This window comes from Passer domesticus, chromosome 2, assembly GCF_036417665.1.
Source record: "Passer domesticus isolate bPasDom1 chromosome 2, bPasDom1.hap1, whole genome shotgun sequence".
Taxonomy (NCBI): Eukaryota; Metazoa; Chordata; class Aves; order Passeriformes; family Passeridae; genus Passer; species Passer domesticus.
The window spans coordinates 25,666,589-25,684,192 of NC_087475.1; the positions used below are offsets into that span (position 1 = coordinate 25,666,589).

Below are 17,604 nucleotides of genomic sequence, written 5' to 3' on the forward strand. Positions count from 1 at the left end.
TCCGCCGCCGCTCTCCTGTACAACGCAGCCCCCGGCGGCGTCCCCCGGTGACCCTTCCCTCGCCACCGCGCGGGATAAGGCAGCCGCAGCAAGCTCGCCCGCTCCAGCACTGTCCCCTCCTTCCCTTTTCCTCCCCTCCCGCCCTCCAGCCAGACATGCCTCGCGCATGCGCAACCGCCCGGGGACAGCTGGGAAACGTAGTCCCGCTGCGTCCCTGGCGGCTCCATTTTCTCCCCGTCGCCAGAGGAATCGCGCGTGCGCAGGCCCGCCCCCTCCCCTCGGGCGTTACCGCCCCCTCTGCCGCGGCGCGCGGTATCCCGGGCAGCGGTGGCACGGCGGGGATTGGCCGAGGGCGCCGCGGGGCGGGACGCGAGGGGCGCGGTGATTGGCTGGGGCGGCTGTCAGGCGCCGCGGGGTGATGGATGCGGGTGCCCGCTGAGGAGGGAGGGACGGAGCGCTCCCCGTTTCCCCTCGGCGTCCGGCGCCGCGCCGGGCACAGCCCTGCCCGCAGCCCTGCCCGCAGCGGGGGGTGGCGTCGCATGGTTCTCAGTGTTCCCCTCTCCTAGGAAGGGCTTCGGAGCCGCTCCATCCCGGGGCGAGCTGGCAGGAGGCGAGACTCCTGCAAAGTCCCGGTACCCTACCGCAAAAGCATTCACTTGCCCCCGCGTTCCCCCAGCCTCCCCGCGGGCCGCTCGCCTCGCAGCCTCCGCACAACTTCACCGGAGCCTCCGCCTTCCCCGGGGCTTCCTTCACCCACGCCCACGCCGGCCCTGCACCGCCCGCCCCCTGGCTCGGCCCGCATCCCCGCCGCCTTCCCTCCCTCTCCAAACGTGAGTAAGGGAGGCGGGACGATGGATATGCGGAGGTTCCGGGCGGGGGAAGGGATTGAGTGTGTGCGGTGAGTGTGTGAAAGAGAGAGAGAGAGAGTGTGTGTGTGTGTGTGTACACAGCGCTGGGAGAGAGCGCATGCGCCCTGGCTGGCGGGGCCGAATGTTTCCCAAGTGTTTGAAACTGGTATTTGGGTTTTCCACGTTGGATCTAGCGCGGCGTATGGGAGCGAGGAGGCTGCGTTGATATCGCCGGGGAGCGGCGGCGGCGGCGGCGGTGAGGAGGAGCGCGGGGAAGGGGGGAGCGGAGGAGAAGCGGAGCAGAGCGGCGCTGGCGCAGGCAGAGGGGCTGCCGCTGCCTCTGACAGACACTTTGCAGAGCACATTTTGTTTCCAGATTGTTTCGGAGGAGCTGGTTTAAGCCCCCCTCCTTTCTCCTCCTCCTCCTCCCCCCCTCCCCTCCCCACACACACACACACACACACACACACACACACAAATCCCTCTGATTGTTCTTACCACCTCCTTCGTGAATTACCCACAACGACAGCCATTCAATCAGCTGCTGCTGGCTGTAGGGGACTAGCGGAGGGTGTGTGTGTGTGTCTCTCTCTCCCTCTTTTTCACACAAGAGGAGTCAGATGTAGCTTCCCTCGGATTTTTCGGGGGGAGCTACCGAGAGAGGTGGGCAGGGAGTGAGACCTTCATCGGGGTTACCGTCTTTGAAGGGAGCAGCACTTGCTCTCGCACGGAGAGGCGTGGGGAAGGATTTTTGTTTCTTTGCCGGATGAAAATGTTGAGTCCTGCAAACGGAGACCAGCTTCACCTAGTGAACTATGTGGAGGATTATCTGGACTCCATCGAGTCTATGCCCTTCGATCTGCAGAGAAATGTCTCCTTGATGAGGGAAATTGACGCCAAATATCAAGGTAAGTGTTTTCTATATATGTGTGTGTCCGTGTGTGTGGTTCGGGGCTCAGGGGGGAAGGGTGTCTTTCCCTTTCTTTTCTTTAGAGCTGAGCCTCGGCTCCGTTTGCCCCTCTGCACCCCACAGGGATGGTAGCTTTATTTTTGAGAGGTAAAAGGAGGAAGAAAGCCGGGAGGAAAGATCCGAGGAGAGAGAGGGACTGATCTGCAGCGTTAGCTCTTGTCATGGGGCGGAACAAAAGGTCTCCGGCTTTTCTTATTAAGCAAGGACTCTGCTTTTCTGTGTAAATTGCTGGCCAAGAAGGCGGGGGCAGGGCAGTGGGGTGTGCGGTGCACAAAGGGGGGCCGTCCCTGGCCGTGGGGCTGAGGTGGAGGGGTTTGGGGGTACGGAGGAAAGTGCTGGGTGGATAGAGGGGGTAGAGATTACAGCACAACATTTAGGAATGTACAGTATTCATTATGGCTGTAGTAGGGGAGAGAGGCAGCTAGTGAAGGAGGGAGGGAAGGAGGGAGGGAGAAGAGGAGAGGGGGGTTAGGCGAGAGCGGGGGGCAGGGTGTGCTTTCTTCGCTGCCTCCTCGGTGGGTTTCGTTTCACCCGGGGAAACAGCCCCGCTCCGCTGGGCGGGGGGGCCGAGGGGGCAGGACCGGCGTGAGTGGGGGGGACGGCACACACGGCCGCCTTTACGGCTGGGCTGAGGCGCCCTCTCCCTCGCCGCGCTCGGGGCACGCCGTCCCCGTCCCCGGGCCGAGGGAAGGAAGGGGAGGCCGGTCTGCGGGACTCGGGGCAGCTTTGTCACTTGGTCGCTGGCGTCCACTCGGGAAGGGAGGGGGAGGGGGGGGCGCTTTATTCTGTGCCGCAGGTAGCGCTGACAGCCGGGGTGCCGGGAGGGGGGACCCCCTCTCCCTGTCCGCGCCCCCGTGCATGTGGCCTTAGGGGCGGTGGGCTGCGAGCCCTGCCTGCCGTTGCCTCAGCCGCTCCTCGAGCAGCTCAGCATGAGAGCCCGTCAGCTCCCGGGGAAAGGGTCCGGGGGAAACTTCTTCAGAAGCCCGCGGGTGCTTGTCGGGGGTGGGAAAGGAAGAAAAGGACAGAGCGGGCATCACGCCCCACGAAACCGCGTCCAGCGAGCACCTCCGCGCTGTGCTAGGAAGGGGCGTCCGTGCGCTTTTTATAGACAGTCCTCGTTTGCATATCGCGGTTGGCCACGCCCGTCGGGGGCGCTGATAGGGCGGGGGCGTCCCCACGGGCCGGCCTTGCCCCGCCTCCCCGCGCGGATTGGCTCCGCCGCCGCGCCGACCCGTCTCGCGCCCCCGCCCCGTCGTGACGTTTCGAGAAGCAACTTTTCCGTGGGGTTGATTTGAATATCTCGGCCGGCCCCGGCCGGCGCGCTCTGATTGGTCGGGTTCGTAGCAGGGGGCGGGGCAACCTTGGCCGTCCGGAGAGTGACTGACGTGTCCGGGGTGGGGGTGGCGCCGCTGCTCCAGCCGCACCTCGCTCGTGACTGGCCGGAGGGGGCGGGCCCGAGCGCGCTCCCGCCCGTCGTGATTGGCCGCTGCTCCGTGTCAATCACTGTTTGTCGCCCCGCTCGGGTCCGTTCGGCTCCGCTCGGGACGCCGCGGGTTCCCGGGGCCGGCCCGCTTTCCTGCCCGAGAACAATGGCGGCTCCGTCACCTCCGGGGCGGCCCCGCGCGCCGCAGAGGGGCGGGGGAGGCCGGGACCCGCTCGGGACCCGCTCGGGACCCGCTCGGGACCCGCTCGGGACCCGCTCGGGACCCGCTCGGGACCCGCTCGGGACCCGCTCGGGACCCGCTCGGGACCCGCTCGGGACCCGCTCGGGACCCGCTCGGGACCCGCTCGGGACCCGCTCGCCGCCGGCCCGCGGTGTCCGAGCCCCGAGAGGCTGCGGAGCTGCGCTGGCACTGAGGCTCCGGCTCCCCCCCGCTTGACGCCGGCGGCGCGGAGCGCGGCTTTCCGCTGCCGCCGTGGCAGCCGGCGCGGCGCGGAGCAATGCCGGCACTGCCGTGCCCTCAGGCTCCCTCCCGAGGCGGCCCGGCGGATCTCGGCACCGGGAGCACCCCGGCTCTGCGGCGCCGTGCGGGATCGCGGCCTGCCCCGGGAGTGCTCCCGCTGCCCGGCGGGAATGCCAGAACCGGGGCTTGCCCGGCTGCGGGCGGCATCGTTCGGTGCTCTTCAGACAGACCGGTCTGCAGAGAGCGTGCCGCCCACCACGTTCAGAAGGGTTAAGCTGATGACATCAGTCAAGTGCCAAAGCATAAAACTTCTGCATTTCAGCCACCGAAATCATTAACTCTGCTTTTCCAGCCTTCCTGAATGCACAATCTGCTCCATGTTTGAAGGATCTTTTGGTGGCATCTTGGGTTTGGATTTCTTCTTGATATTTTTTTTTTGTTGTTCTGTTTTGGGCTTTTTTTGTAGGTTAAAAAAAAACCCACCAGTTGCTTAAAATTGTTAGTAACATATCGGAATACTGATTTGGTCAGATGGGTTATGTTGCAGAACCAGCTGACAGGTCGTGCTTAACCAACGTGTGAAACACAAGCTGCAGCTCTAAAATGTGAAGCAAACCTTACATAATATTTCCACGTCTTCACTGGAAATCATGTATGTTTAAAAACTGCCGAGGAAAGCCAAAACCTAAACCACAGGGTAACTCTTGGTTTGCATATGTGTCACATTCTCCCATGAATAAATAAATAAATAATAAATAAATACTTTTTTTTAAAGTTTTGGTAATGGCAATGGCATGTATGAGAGATCCTGGTTTCTGTTACATTAATTGAGGTCAGGTTTTATATATTTTTTAAAAATATATTTTGCTTCTCTGAGATGGAGTTTTTTAACTTGTGAGAAAAAGAAAATTCAGAGAAGAAAGGAGATGCAGGAAAAACATTCAGTGTGTTTTTCAGGACTTAATATGGAGTGCTGAGTGTCCCGTGCCCTGTAGTTGATTTGTGTATCATAATGAAACTCAGAAACATCTTCTTAAAAATAGGTTTCCAGAGCCATTCTTGAAACTTTGTGCATTGTTGTTTTTCTATAAATGGTTAGAACAATCCTTGAGGTGCAATTCAGGATGTAGCATATTTTAAAGGAGACACTGTAGCTGCTCCCCATTGTTGCCTATCGTCTTTAATGTTACCTTTCAATTTTATCTCCTGCTCTGCAGGAAATATTTAATGAAGATAATATTTTTGTGTTTTAAAGAATAGCAACATGTATTTTACGTAAAGTATAGGTGGGAAATAATCTGAGCATCCTGGATATTGTAGTCCTAATCCTGCAATCCAGGGATTTACATGGCCTCATATTTTCAGCAGAAATAGCTCGACAGTATTGGATGAAATAGCTTTGGGTCTAGACCATGTATTTGGTACTTCTGCATCTCCTGGGTCAAATAACCCAGCAGCGTGCTTCTACACTGGTTTGTGCTTGCTTTCTGTCCCCCTCTTTCTCCCACTCTGTCATTCACTGAAAACATTAATTTGTTATACAGAAAATGTCCATTGATTTCACCTCTGATTTTGCAGTTAACCTTGGAACTTTTGATGGTATGTGTATTGGTTTAGTTAGTTCCTTTTAATTATTGAAAAGTTCAAAGGGAAGTATTGTCAACATATATAAAAATATATATTTAGTCACTTTTTTTCTCCTAAGTCAGCATTTGCATTCCATTCCTGTGGGACCACCTAGACCAAAAGGAGTCCAGTGGAGTCATGAGCTGCTTGTCAGATACGAGCTTCAGGGCGTCTGTCTCTGATCGGTGCTGCGTGCTACAAGAAGCTGTTCCTGTATGAAAGAAAAAATGGGAGGTTTTGTTTTGCCATTCTCTCTGTCAAAAATATTTATAGTTTTTATTTCTTCTTTGCAGAGATTCTGAAGGACCTGGATGATTACTATGAAAAATTTAAACGGGAGACAGATGCTGTGCAGAAGAGAAGAATGTTGCACTGCATACAGAGAGCCTTGATTCGAAGTCAGGAACTGGGGGACGAGAAGATCCAAATCGTCAGTCAGATGGTGGAGCTCGTTGAGAACAGAACAAGGCAAGTGGACAGCCACGTGGAACTGTTTGAGAGCTGTCAAGAGACTAATGACACCACTGGAAACAGCGGGAAAGCCAGCCAGGATAAGTCGAAGAATGAGACAATCGCACAGGCTGAAAAGCCCAACAACAAGAGATCGAGGAGGCAACGGAATAATGAGAATCGAGAAAATGCCTCAAATAATCATGATCATGATGACATCACCTCAGGAACACCAAAGGAGAAGAAAGCAAAAACATCCAAGAAGAAGAAACGATCCAAGGCTAAAGCAGAGCGGGAAGCTTCTCCCCCTGACCTTCCTATTGACCCTAATGAGCCAACATACTGCTTGTGCAACCAAGTCTCCTATGGAGAAATGATAGGATGTGATAATGATGAGTGCCCCATTGAATGGTTTCACTTTTCTTGTGTGGGACTCAACCATAAACCAAAGGGCAAATGGTACTGCCCCAAATGTAGAGGAGAAAATGAGAAAACTATGGACAAGGCATTGGAGAAATCTAAAAAAGAAAGGGCATACAACAGGTAGTTTGTGGACTTTTCATAGTGAAGGAAAAAACCCACCAAACCAGTGTATTTATTGTCAGTGTCACCTTTGTTGAGGTGAAAGGATTGTAAAATGTATATTTTTAAAGGAGGTTTAAAACTGAACCATTCCTGTTACAGGGACGGCAATAAGAAATTTTGGGTTTCATTTGGTAAGCTGTAACAAGAATGTGGTCTGTGGACCAATGTATTCCAAAAGTACCATTATAAGAATATTCGGGTGTTTCTTAAAAGATAAATTTTCTTTATTTCTTTTTTCTTTTTTTTTTCCTTTCTTTTATTTTTTTAAGTGCTGGTAGCACTCTACCCATTAAAATTTTGACAAATATCTCTGAAGTGTAATTTTATTTTCTTTAATGAAAATTGTTATTTACCTTTTGAACAAAATTGATAAATTGTTTAACCACCTGGCTGTATCTGAATAAAGCTGCAGTGCATTGCAAATGTAACTTCTTTTGGTGGTAAGCAAGAACAAACAAAAGGAGAGTAAAATTTGGTTCCTGCTACAAAGTGTCAGGATAACAGTTCAATAGCAAATGTTTAAATAGGCTTAGAGGATTATTTTTTAAAACAAAAAGTTAATGGTTAAATTTTAAACAACAAATATTTTATATGCTGGCCAGGTACCACAAAGGCCATTTTTAAATGATTGAATATGTTTTGTATTTAACCAGGAAGTGGTTTAGTAATGAGACATAACATAAATGAGGCTTTATACTGTCACAGATAGTGGTGTAGCAATCCTTAATTTGTTTAAGTTGTATAAATGTACATTTTAAGTGGAGTTGCACTTACTGTATTATACTTGGAAATGCAGCCAAATGCCATTGTGTAACCAATGTGCATTTCCTGCTGTATGTATGAAAATTGTACAGATGTGATATTAAGAAATAAATGAAATGAGTTTGACAGTTTGCTTCTTTAGCAATGTTGTTTAATCATCATTCATATAGCTCAAAAAACCAAGGAATTTATGTTTGACCTCAGCAGCTCCAGCACGTTGCTGCTGGGAAGCCTGAAACTGTTGTAGTGGTAACCAAATTACAGTTCTGATAAAGAATCTTCATAGAACGTGTGGCCAGCAGGGTCGTAGGAGAGCCAAAATAGCATTCAGCTTTCCATCCAGATCTTCTCATCTTGTGCTTGCAGTCACTCCCAGACACAGACACTTACCTGAAAATCAATAGTACAGAGCTGGTCTTGTTCAGTTTTTTAATGCTTTTTTCACTGTGGATATAGATGACTCCATGTTTGGTATTGGGATCTTTTGCATTTCGGCATTTTCGAAGCATTACTGCAGCTGTTCCAGGGCAGGCCTTTTTGTTCTTCATGGTCACCCCATCCAAAAACATACTTGCTATCACCAGGAGCTATGCCAGGTGTCCAGTGCTCCGTCCCTTGGATGGAAAGTGAAGCTTGGTCAGCCTGTTTGCTTCACCGTCGTGGCTGGAGGGGCCGACATTCTGGGTGAGCAGATTTCATCCCCCTGTCACCCTGCGGGCCTTCATCCAGGTGAGAAAGGAGCAGGACCAGCAGCAGGAAGGCCAGGGAAGGAAGGTTGTGAAATGCAGTGGATCAGACAAAAGACTCACGTAAAAATGTAGGAGCCTAGGGTTGGTTTTTTTTTTTTTAGAACATTCTGTGTATAATGGTGGTGTTCTGTTTCCTGAACAGTGAAACCATACCACTGAAATGACCCTTGTATTCCAGAAGATCCTTCTGTAGGAAGTAAGGTTTGGGATCTAGCCATACATGACACAGCTGAAGGGGTTCAGTGTTTTCTAAAAATGTACTGATGGGCCCCAAAATGCACTGCATCACCTTGCATGGATATTCCCTGCCAGACAAACATGCTCACAGTGACAAGTAGTCCTGTTTTACTTCTAAATATGTGCACTAAGTGTGTGCACCTGCAGTCGTGTTTCCAGTCCCTTCAGACTGTCAGGTTACACTGAGCCACCTGTGCCCAGGGCAAGTGCCTGCTCCAGATCAGTCTCCTGCTCCCGAGGTGGTTTAGGGTTGGTGTGTAATTTTTCTGCTCTCTTACATTTCCTTCTCCTTTCATCTTTTCTCTAAAGCCTTCTGGTTTTCCATTCTCCCTAGACACTTAGTGGTCTTTCCCACCCTCTCTCCCTCCACCTGCTGTTGTTGTGGCTGATGCTGATGTTTCTGGCCTTTTCTGCCTCAGCTGAGGCATTCTCCCACCAGCCTATGCTGAGAACATCAATACTTAGCAGCAGGACTGTACTAGCAAAACCCCAGTGAAACTTTATATAGGAACTAGTGCAGACAAGGTTTCAAACCAAGCCTTTTTCACAAAATGTCTGCATTGATTCTGAGGGACATTTTGAATGTGAAAAGCCAGAAGGAAACAACAAAAATGCAAAAGAGGATGGTAAGAATGTTCAGTTATAGATGGAGCCATATTTATACTGCTCTTAAATATTTCCAGCTACTGAAGGCTGGCTGTGGTCTCCCATTTTTCAGTCTTTTGCTGAAGGCAGTTGCTGATCTGTAAAGTAACTTGGAGTTACGTCCCTTTCCACATTTTTTTCCCAGGCTTGTGTTACCTTCCCAGCCCAGCCTGTTGCAGGCTGCAGCTTTGTTCTGCTCCTTGGCCCTGAGGGCTGAGTGGACTGGCACGGGACAGCCTGAAAGGTCTGGTTTCAGTCGATGGGCACGATCAGGTGGGTGCGAGGGGCTCTGCAGTGGCACTAAGCTCTTTGTCGATGGAAGTGGAGCCATCTTGTGTTATACTGACACACTGCCAAGCGCTGCTGACTCTGCAAACTTTGTCCTGGCTTTGGTACTTTGTCTAAAATGCTGTCTTAGTTATTTGCAGCGAGTTTAATGGCCACAAGAAACGTCTATCTTTTGAGCCAATTTTTGTAATTTCTGCACAGAAACTGTGACAGATCAGTTATTTTGCAAACTTTCTTATTTTGCCCAGCAGAGCGATTTGGGGAGATCATCTGCCTGGTTTGAGAAAACATGTGATTCTCTTGGTGACCCTTTTCCACTGAGGCTGCCAACAAAAGGTTTGAGTGAGAGGAAGGCTCCTCTAGGAGCTGAGCTGAGACTTCATCTCCATTTCCCACGGGTTAGTAAACAGCTCTCAGGTGTCGTAGCATCAATGCAAAGTATAAAAATCACTGGGTGTCTGCTGAGGAGGAACTCATAGCAGCAGGAGTCACAAACTTAAACTTCTCATTGCAATCATTCAGGCAGCTGTAATTGCTGCTCTTCTGTGTGGTAGGGGTAGCAGCTATGTCTGTATTGTGTGGCTGAACCCTTGAGCTGGAGATAAAGTCCTTCCAGCTACTGAAAAGTGGCGGTTCAACACTCAAGGGAGCTGACAGCAGACCTTGCCCCAGAGTCGTCCCTGTCCTCGGCAGCAGATTTGTTGTGCAGTGGGCCAGCTGGCAGCGCAGAGCTGGTGCTGGAGGCACGAGTTGGGAAGTAAAAGGCATCAGTCAGGGAGCCCTTTGGGTGCTATGTCAGCTCCAAATGCAAAATGTTCCCAGCCAGCTGGGGAGAGAGCAAGAGAACCACTGCACGCCTGAAGCAGCAGAGCAGAGCATCAGTTTCAACAATTACACCGTCTGAAAGCATCCCAGTCAAGCAGAACTGCTGTCTCCATTGAGCAGCAGCAACCTTGACCATGCATATCATTAGGTTTAAATAGGTTTCTTACTAATTAAGTACAGTTGCTGATAACCTGTATCCTAATTTCTTGGAGTGTGCAGAATAAATGCAATCGAATTGGACTGCTCCACTGTTTTAATTTTCATTGGGTATTTTTAGTTAATCTTTTAAATTGTTATAACAATGAAAGAGATAAAAAACACTGTAAACAGTTGCAAAGAATATAATTAAAAATTCTGTAAGAGAAATGCTTTGAAACAATGCATCTTTGTACTGAATTCTGTTGCTTTAGATTTATCATAATTCTCATGGCCTATTTGCTATTTGTAATGACCCCCCCCCCCTTGTGCAGGAGTTGCTCAAAAGAGCTAGCAATTTCTGAGTATGAAAAGCAGTGTGAGCAAAAGTAGTATGAGTATCAAAAGAGTAATGTGAGTATTGTAATGTCAAAAAATAATCAAGCTGATAACGATCCATGCAGTTTCTTACCTTCCTGGCTGTTACTGAAGTTCCAAATATAACAAGCAGGAGGAATGATACAGTGAGGAAGAGCAGCAGAGCAAATGCAGTATATATAGAAAGCTCTGTAAACAGTATTAAGGTTTTCTCCCAAGTTTAAGATTACATTTCCAAGATTACTTTTCCCAGTAAGCATTTATTTTTGTTGGAAGTTTAAAAAATCAAAGGAATCTCTGTTCTGTCTCAAAACAGAAAATCTGCATTAGTGGCTAGGACAGTTGTGGCGTTCCCCAGTTGCAGCCAGGATTCCCAGATTAATTTATTCCTTTGGTTCACTTTATAAACAGGTTGCCAATAGTGGAAGGAGAAGAAAGGTGGGTGATACCAAACTTTTAAAAACAGGTACCTGTATTTAAATTTCAAGCTCTTGAGAATTGTGGGTTAACTTTGTGGCTTAAGATCCCACGTTGGGTCTGGGTGAGATGGAGCTCAGCTTTCACAGGCTGTGCTTTGCTGGACAGGAGCTGATAGCAGTGCAGAGTTTTGGCTGCTGCTGAGCAGCGCTGGCACAGCCTCAGCGCTGTCTCTCCGACATGCTGCCCCCACATCCGTAGGCTGGGAGTGGGCAAGGTCTTGGGAGGGGACACAAGTAGGCCAGCTGACCCAAAGTGACCAAAGGAATGTTCCATACCATATGACGTCTGCTCAGATATAAAAGCTAGGAAAAGGAGAAGGAAGTGGGGAACATTTGTTTTTTGCATCATTTACCTTCAGAGGAACTGCTACATTTCCTGAAGCTGTGCTTCCCAGGAAGTGGCCGGACATCACTTGCTCAAGGGAAGTAGAGAATAAAACCTTTGTGTTTTTTTTCCTTTGCTTGAGGGTGCACAACCTTTCGCTTTTGCTTTGCTGACCTGCCTTATCTCAACCTGCGAGTTGTTTTCCATCTTATTTTCTCTCCCCTGTCCAGCTGAGAAGGGGGGCGTGATAGAGTGGCTTGGTGGGCACCTGGCATCCAGCCTAGGTGAACCCACTGCTGTCCTTTTTGGTGCCTGGTGTGGGGTGAGGCAGTGACACCTCTTTATATTTATTGCATGCTACAGCAGTGTTAGTTATCCGCTAGCAAGCTCCTGTGCAGAGCACAGTTTGCCAGCTGCACTGCTTATCTCTTTATTTCGCTGAGTTTGGGAACATGCTCACACAAACAATGGCTCTGTGCTTTTCCCTGGCATTGATGGCCTTGCTGTGCTGGGGGAGCTATCTGGCGGAGACAATGAGGGAATACATCTCTCTCTTCCTACCCAGAATTTATGTGGATTCTTTTATTATGCAGGCTCCTGCACTCCTTGTTCATCCTTACATGATCTGTTTAATTTGTACTGTAACCATATCATGGGGTTTGTGGAATCTGATGTCATGGTGGTGTATGAGAAAACAAATTGTGAGTGAGGTGTTACCAAAATGTTCCCTGAAGAAGTCAGTTCCGGGGTGGCAGGGTGTGTGGAAGGATTTGGGCAGGTTCCTAGGGCGGTTATCACCTCCCGTTGCCTGGGAGTTTACACATGAGCAGGCAATGAGCCCTGACAAACTGACCCGTCAGCTGATAGAGGGGTGCCTTGCCCAGCCCAATGAAAGCCAGCAGCTTCCTGCCCTGTGCTGGGGCCTGGCCTGTGCCTACCGAGCCACAGTCCAGCACTCGCAGAGGAGTGTGGCTGAGGCTGGGACACAAACTGTGTTTGAGGACAGGATGGTTGAGATAGGAACCCAGACCACAACAACGACTGTAACTGTCCCTGTAATGGAAAAGAAAAGGTGGACAAGGAAATCAGCAAGTCCTTGTCAATTAGAAAGGGAGGAAGAAGAAGAAGAAAAAGAAGAGGAAGAAGAAAAGGAAAAGGAAGAAAAAGAAGAGGAAGAAGAAAAAGAAGAGGAAGAAAAAGAAAAGGAAGGAATAGAAGAAAAGAAAAAGGAAGAAAAAGAAGAAAAGGAAGGAAAAGAAGAAAAAGAAAAGGAAGAAAACAAAGAAAAAGAAGAAAAAGAAGAAAAAGAAGGAAAAGAGGAAAAAGAAGAAAAAGAAGAAAGGGAAGAAGAAATAAAAGAAGAAAAAGAAGAAAAAGAAAATAAAGAAGAAGAAGAATCATCAGGAAAGGAAGGGTCTGATCAAAAAACCAGTCCTTCAACAAATGAATCAAAGCCAGGAGCGAAAGAATTCAATCAGGAAACAGAAATTACCCAGCCTCTGACACCATCAGAACTTCAAGACCTGCAGAAAGATTACAGCCGGCAGCCAGGTGAGCGGATTTCTGCCTGGCTGCTTCGATGCTGGGATTGTGGGGCTGATGGTCACCTGCTGGAAGGTAGGGAAGCCCAACAGCTGGGATCTCTTGCTAGAGATCGGGTAATTCAAAGAGGAATTGGAAAAGAGATGGCAATTTGCAGTCTCTGGAGACGACTCCTGTCAGGTGTGAAAGCAAAACATCCCTTTAAGGAAGATCTTGTGAACTCCCCAGGAAGGTGGACCACTGCAGGTGAAGGTATCCAGTACCTGAGAGAATTAGCAGTGCTGGAAGTCATCTATAGTGATCTAAAAAATGATAACATCTCTAAAGATCCAGAGCATGTCCCTTGCACAATGGCCATGTGGAGGAAGGTAATTCAAAGTGCCCCTGCATCATATTCTAACAGTTTGGCAGCAATGTATTGCCCAGAAATGGAGACACCAACTGTGGAGAGAGCATCTTTTTGGCTCCAAAACTTAGAAGAAACTCTTTATATCCAGGCCAGCACCTCAGCTGTCAGGGGTAGTCCAAGAAATCAGTCTTGTCCTGCCCTGATCAGAGGGAAAGAGAGCGCCAGACACATGACACGTGGTGCACTGTGGTTCTTTCTGTGTGATCAGGGGGAAGACATGAGGAAGTGGGATGGTGAACCCACCTTCAAACTGGAAGCCCGTGCCCGTGAACTGAGAGAGAAGAAAGCTGAGAAAGGAGAGAGCTGTGAGAGAAGAGAGAAGGGGCCATCCAACAAAGCTGTCAGAGTAGTTTCTGCAGACACAAGACAGCAATCAGCAACCTCCCAGACACAGAAGAACTGACATTACCTCTCTTGATCCTGGTGAGGAGATTTCTGGTCTGGCCCTGTAAGGGTTAGACAGTGAATGCTCTAATCAGGAAAAAGAGTAGAGGGTCCCTCCCTTCTGCCAGGAGGAGGAAAGGGATGACTGCATGTATTGGATTTGACAGCCTGGCATATCAGACCCAGAGAAGTATACAAGGCTTTGGTAGATACTGGTGCATAGTGTACGCTGGTGCTGTTGGGGCACAGGGGCTCAGAACCCATCTGGATCTCTGGATTGACAAGGGGATGCCAAAAATTGTCTGTTTTGGAGGCTGAAGGGAGCTTAACAGGAGACAAGTGGGAAAAGTGCCCCATTGTGACTGGCCCACTTGTATCCTTGGCATTGACTGTCTCAGGAGAGGGTACTTCAAGGATGTAAAGGGGTACCAATGGCTTTTGGTGTAGCTATTTTGAATAGAGAGATCAAGTAGTTATCACCCCGCCTGGCCTCTTAGAACATCCCTTCCTTGCAGGAGAGCTGCAAGGGGAAGAACAGCAGGTGACAATTGCTGCCAAGACAGTGCATCAGCAGCAGTATGGCACCAACCGAGATTCCCTGGCTCCCATCCATGAGCTGATTCCTCATCTGGAGAGCCAAGGAGTTATCAGCAAGGCTCACTCACCTTGTAACTGTCCATATGGCAATTGCAAAACTCTGATGAAGAATGGAGGTTAGCATAGGCTATTGTGGCCTAAAAGAAGTCACAGCACCCCTGAGTACTGCTGAATCAGACATCAGACATGTTATCCAGTGTGGAGACTGTCAAATAAACCTGGAATTGACATCCTCGGGGGGTGGAAACACAGCCCTAAGATCTTTCATAGGTGTATCACATCCCTCATCACCCACAAGCCTCTGGAAAGATTGGGAGGTATAATGTACTGCTGAAGACTATGTCGAGAGTTGTTGGGCAATGGGGCATGGAAGCATTGGGATGCAAATTGAGCAGAAGCCACTTGGCTGGTTAACTCTAGGGGATCTGCTAACCGCCCTGGTCCTGCCCAAGCTGTGGGAGGAGATAAGGTCCCTGTACCACACACGGGGAAGTAGCTGGGGGAGTCAGAGTGGGTTTCTCCTCCCATGGGAAAAGGCAAACTCCTTTGTGGGATTGTCTTTGCCCAAGGGCCTGGGTGTACTTGGTGGGTAATGTGGAAGGATGGGGAGACCTGGTGTGTGCCTCAAGGAGATTTGACCTTGGGGGGAAAAATAATCTGTGGTGTGAGTTTTATGTTGCAGGAAGTGAAGAAGCAGGAGTGACATGAACTGGTGAAGAGTGAATTTTGTGGGGAGCAAGGCAAGTGTGACAGCAACCTGAGCCAGGCTGGTGTCAGTGTCCAATGGCCAAGTGTGCTGTTTCTCCTGTCCTGAGCACCCATCCTGATGGAATGGAATCCAAGTCATGGACTGTTTCTGAACGTCTGGAGGGGGAGAGGAAGCCCATGGAATGGGAAAATGATATCTGTGAAAGGACTGGGGATAATAGTTAAGGAAAATGCATGGATCTATATGTTTGGTATAAAGACGGTTTAAGGATGTAGTTTAAGGGCTAAGTGTTGGTAAAAAGGGATTTCAGTAATGAAAAGTAAATACAGTGCAATACTTAGAAGATTAAATTTTGTGGGATCTGAGTATGACACAAATGGTATGGAATAAGAGGTGGAGATTGTATTTGGTCTGGCTGAGGTGGAGTTTGTTTTCCCCATTGCACTGGGAGCTGGACAGGAGCTGGTAGCAGTGCAGAGTTTTGGCTGCTGCTGAGCAGCGCTGGCACAGCCTCAGCACTGTCTGTCCAACACGCTGCCCCCACATCCATGGGCTGGGAGTGGGCAAGGTCTTGGGAGGGGACACAAGTAGGCCAGCTGAACTGAACTAACCAAATAAATATTCCATACCATATGATGTCTGCTCAGATATAGAAGCCAGGAAAATGAGGAGGAAGTTGGGAGCATTTGTTATTTACAATGTTTGCTATGTGTCCTGAAGCTCTGCTTCCCAGGAAGTGGCTGTTCATCACTTGCTGATGGGAAGTAGAGACTAAAATCTTTGGGGTTTTTGCATTTGCCTGTGTGTACACAGCCTTTTATTTGATTTTAGTGAACTGCCTCATCTCAATCTGCGAGTTGTTTTTCATCTTATTTTCTCTCCCCTGTTCAGCTGAGAAGGGGGGCGATAGAGTGGCTTAGTGGGCACCTGGCATCCAGCCAGAGCCAGCCCCTTACAAACCCTTGAGAAGGTCTGCTGGCTCTGCTGTCCTTTCCAATACCTTGGTAGTTCAGGGTAATCAATTTTAAAGACCTTGCATACTATACATGTAGTCATAGTAGATGATTACTACAGATACTACAGTAAGAGTATAAAATTAATTCCACCCAGGTAGATGGAAACTTTGCAGAAGTCAAAATTCTTTTTAGTTGTTGGGGTGAAAATCTAACCTCCATCCAAATTTTAGGAAACTAGTGATGTAGGTAGCATGTGTCTGAAATTCCTTTACTGCAGAATTACTGTACTGCAAAATTCCTTGCAGTACAGAAATTTTGTGTAATATGTGAGTGTGCTGTAAGCACCATGTGCCTGTGCACTGAGTCTGTCTTACTCAAAAAATGTTTCAAGGCAATTCCTACATGTAGTCCTATGTACAGTAACATTAATTTTTAAGGTGCTTTAAGTTGCTGGTTTTATTTTCTGTAGTTTACTTTAATAAAAAGTAAAAGCTGCCTCCTGTGCCCATCAGCTGAGAGTGAGGGCTGGAACAGACTCCGTGGGATCTGCAGAGGATGCAGGCAGTAGGTGACTTCATGGTGGTGGCACATCAGTTGTCCAACACTGATGCTGGCTGAACTGGACCTGAACTTCTGCTTGTGCTTCTTGCTCTGGGGAAAGGATCCTGATGCAGAGAATATGGAGTTGTCTCTTGCATTTGGCTTGCTGACAAATGGGGCCCTAAAAGGTTAATATGTCTCAGGCTCATAGCTCAGCATTATTGGAAAAACCCCAAAACCAAAAAACCCCAAAAACCTTAAAATAAACTTGGATCCATTAAGTGAGTAGTGCAAAACTTGGGTAAGGCAGATAGAGTCACCTTTATGCTCTCACTTTGTGGAAGAATTAATGCAATTTAAATACCCTCAGTGGTATACATCCTGAATTCCCTCATCATACAATACACTTTGCTAGTTCGATTTTTTTTCAAAATAAATCAAACTTGGAAGAAAAAAAAAGTATTTAGTGATAAGGATTAGAAATACAAGTGAATTGTGTGTAAATTATTCACCTGCATACAGAAAGGGATGTTTTGCAATGTTAATTAAAAGATATATATCAGGGGACTTTTCTTTCTGCCAGCCTCCTCTCTCCTTGAGATTTGTGTGGTTGCATCTGAAATAAAATGCTCTGCTCTCATAATAGCTTCTTCAGTCTTATGACTTTGGGAACAGACAATTTAGCAAGAGCCCTATCAGTAAAAGATGAATTGTTAGATTCATGTTCCACACAGTGATTTTATTCAACAGCTAAAAGATTAAGGGCAATTCTTTCAGGAAAGTCCCCTGAGTTCGAATGCTTTCATTTGTAGGTGTCTCTGGAGGACACTGGAAGTAGAAGGAAATAAATGTAATGTCTTAAACTTTAATCAAGTCTAATGTATGGTCAGAGGTACTTTAAAACTTTGGTCATGTTCATATCATTTTGCCATAGTGTCACTGCAGAAGAGTAATATGATTTTTGGAATGCCCTGATTTTTCATTTCCATGCTTTATCAGGATTTTATGTGTTTTATGTTTTGTCTCAGTTTTTTGTCTGCTGACCCTATTCTGCTTGGATTGGAGACAGCTTCAAGAAGACAAAAGTAGTATTTTTAAAGTAAAATTACTGATACTCTCCATCTTTGTTATCCACACTAACGTTTGGGTTTTTTTTAATGTAGAAGGTGTGGTGAGAGCTCCTTTATGCTGGGCCCTTAGATTCAGCACAAAGGAACTTTTACAAAAGAGAGAGACTTGTAAAGAGTGGAAGTAAGGCTAC

The 17,604-nt window shown here is 48.3% G+C and overlaps 1 protein-coding gene across 8 annotated transcripts; it reads left to right on the forward strand.

The window, feature by feature from the left end:
* Window positions 1-521: 521 nt before the first annotated feature.
* On the forward strand, window positions 522-7,273 carry ING1 (inhibitor of growth family member 1). Of its 8 annotated transcripts, none has more exons than XM_064407809.1 (3): window positions 522-830; window positions 1,043-1,756; window positions 5,642-7,273. In XM_064407809.1, exons 2-3 carry the CDS (start codon window positions 1,615-1,617, stop codon window positions 6,343-6,345), a joined length of 846 nt encoding a protein of 281 aa, XP_064263879.1. In that variant the 5' UTR covers window positions 522-830; window positions 1,043-1,614; the 3' UTR covers window positions 6,346-7,273. The 8 variants fall into 8 exon arrangements, with proteins under 8 accessions (XP_064263879.1, XP_064263878.1, XP_064263886.1 ...); XM_064407813.1 differs by lacking the exons at window positions 522-830; window positions 1,043-1,756 and adding exons at window positions 4,144-4,374; window positions 5,428-5,561; XM_064407814.1 differs by lacking the exons at window positions 522-830; window positions 1,043-1,756 and adding exons at window positions 4,404-4,419; window positions 5,432-5,561.
* The last annotated feature ends 10,331 nt before the right edge of the window (window positions 7,274-17,604 follow it).

Coding starts and splice junctions, on each gene's coding strand:
- ING1 (XM_064407809.1), top strand. CDS start 1,615: ATGAAAATGTTGAGTCCTGCAAACGGAGACCAGCTTCACCTAGTGAAC. Junction 1,757..5,641: donor AATTGACGCCAAATATCAAG/GTAAGTGTTTTC, acceptor TCTTCTTTGCAG/AGATTCTGAAGGACCTGGAT.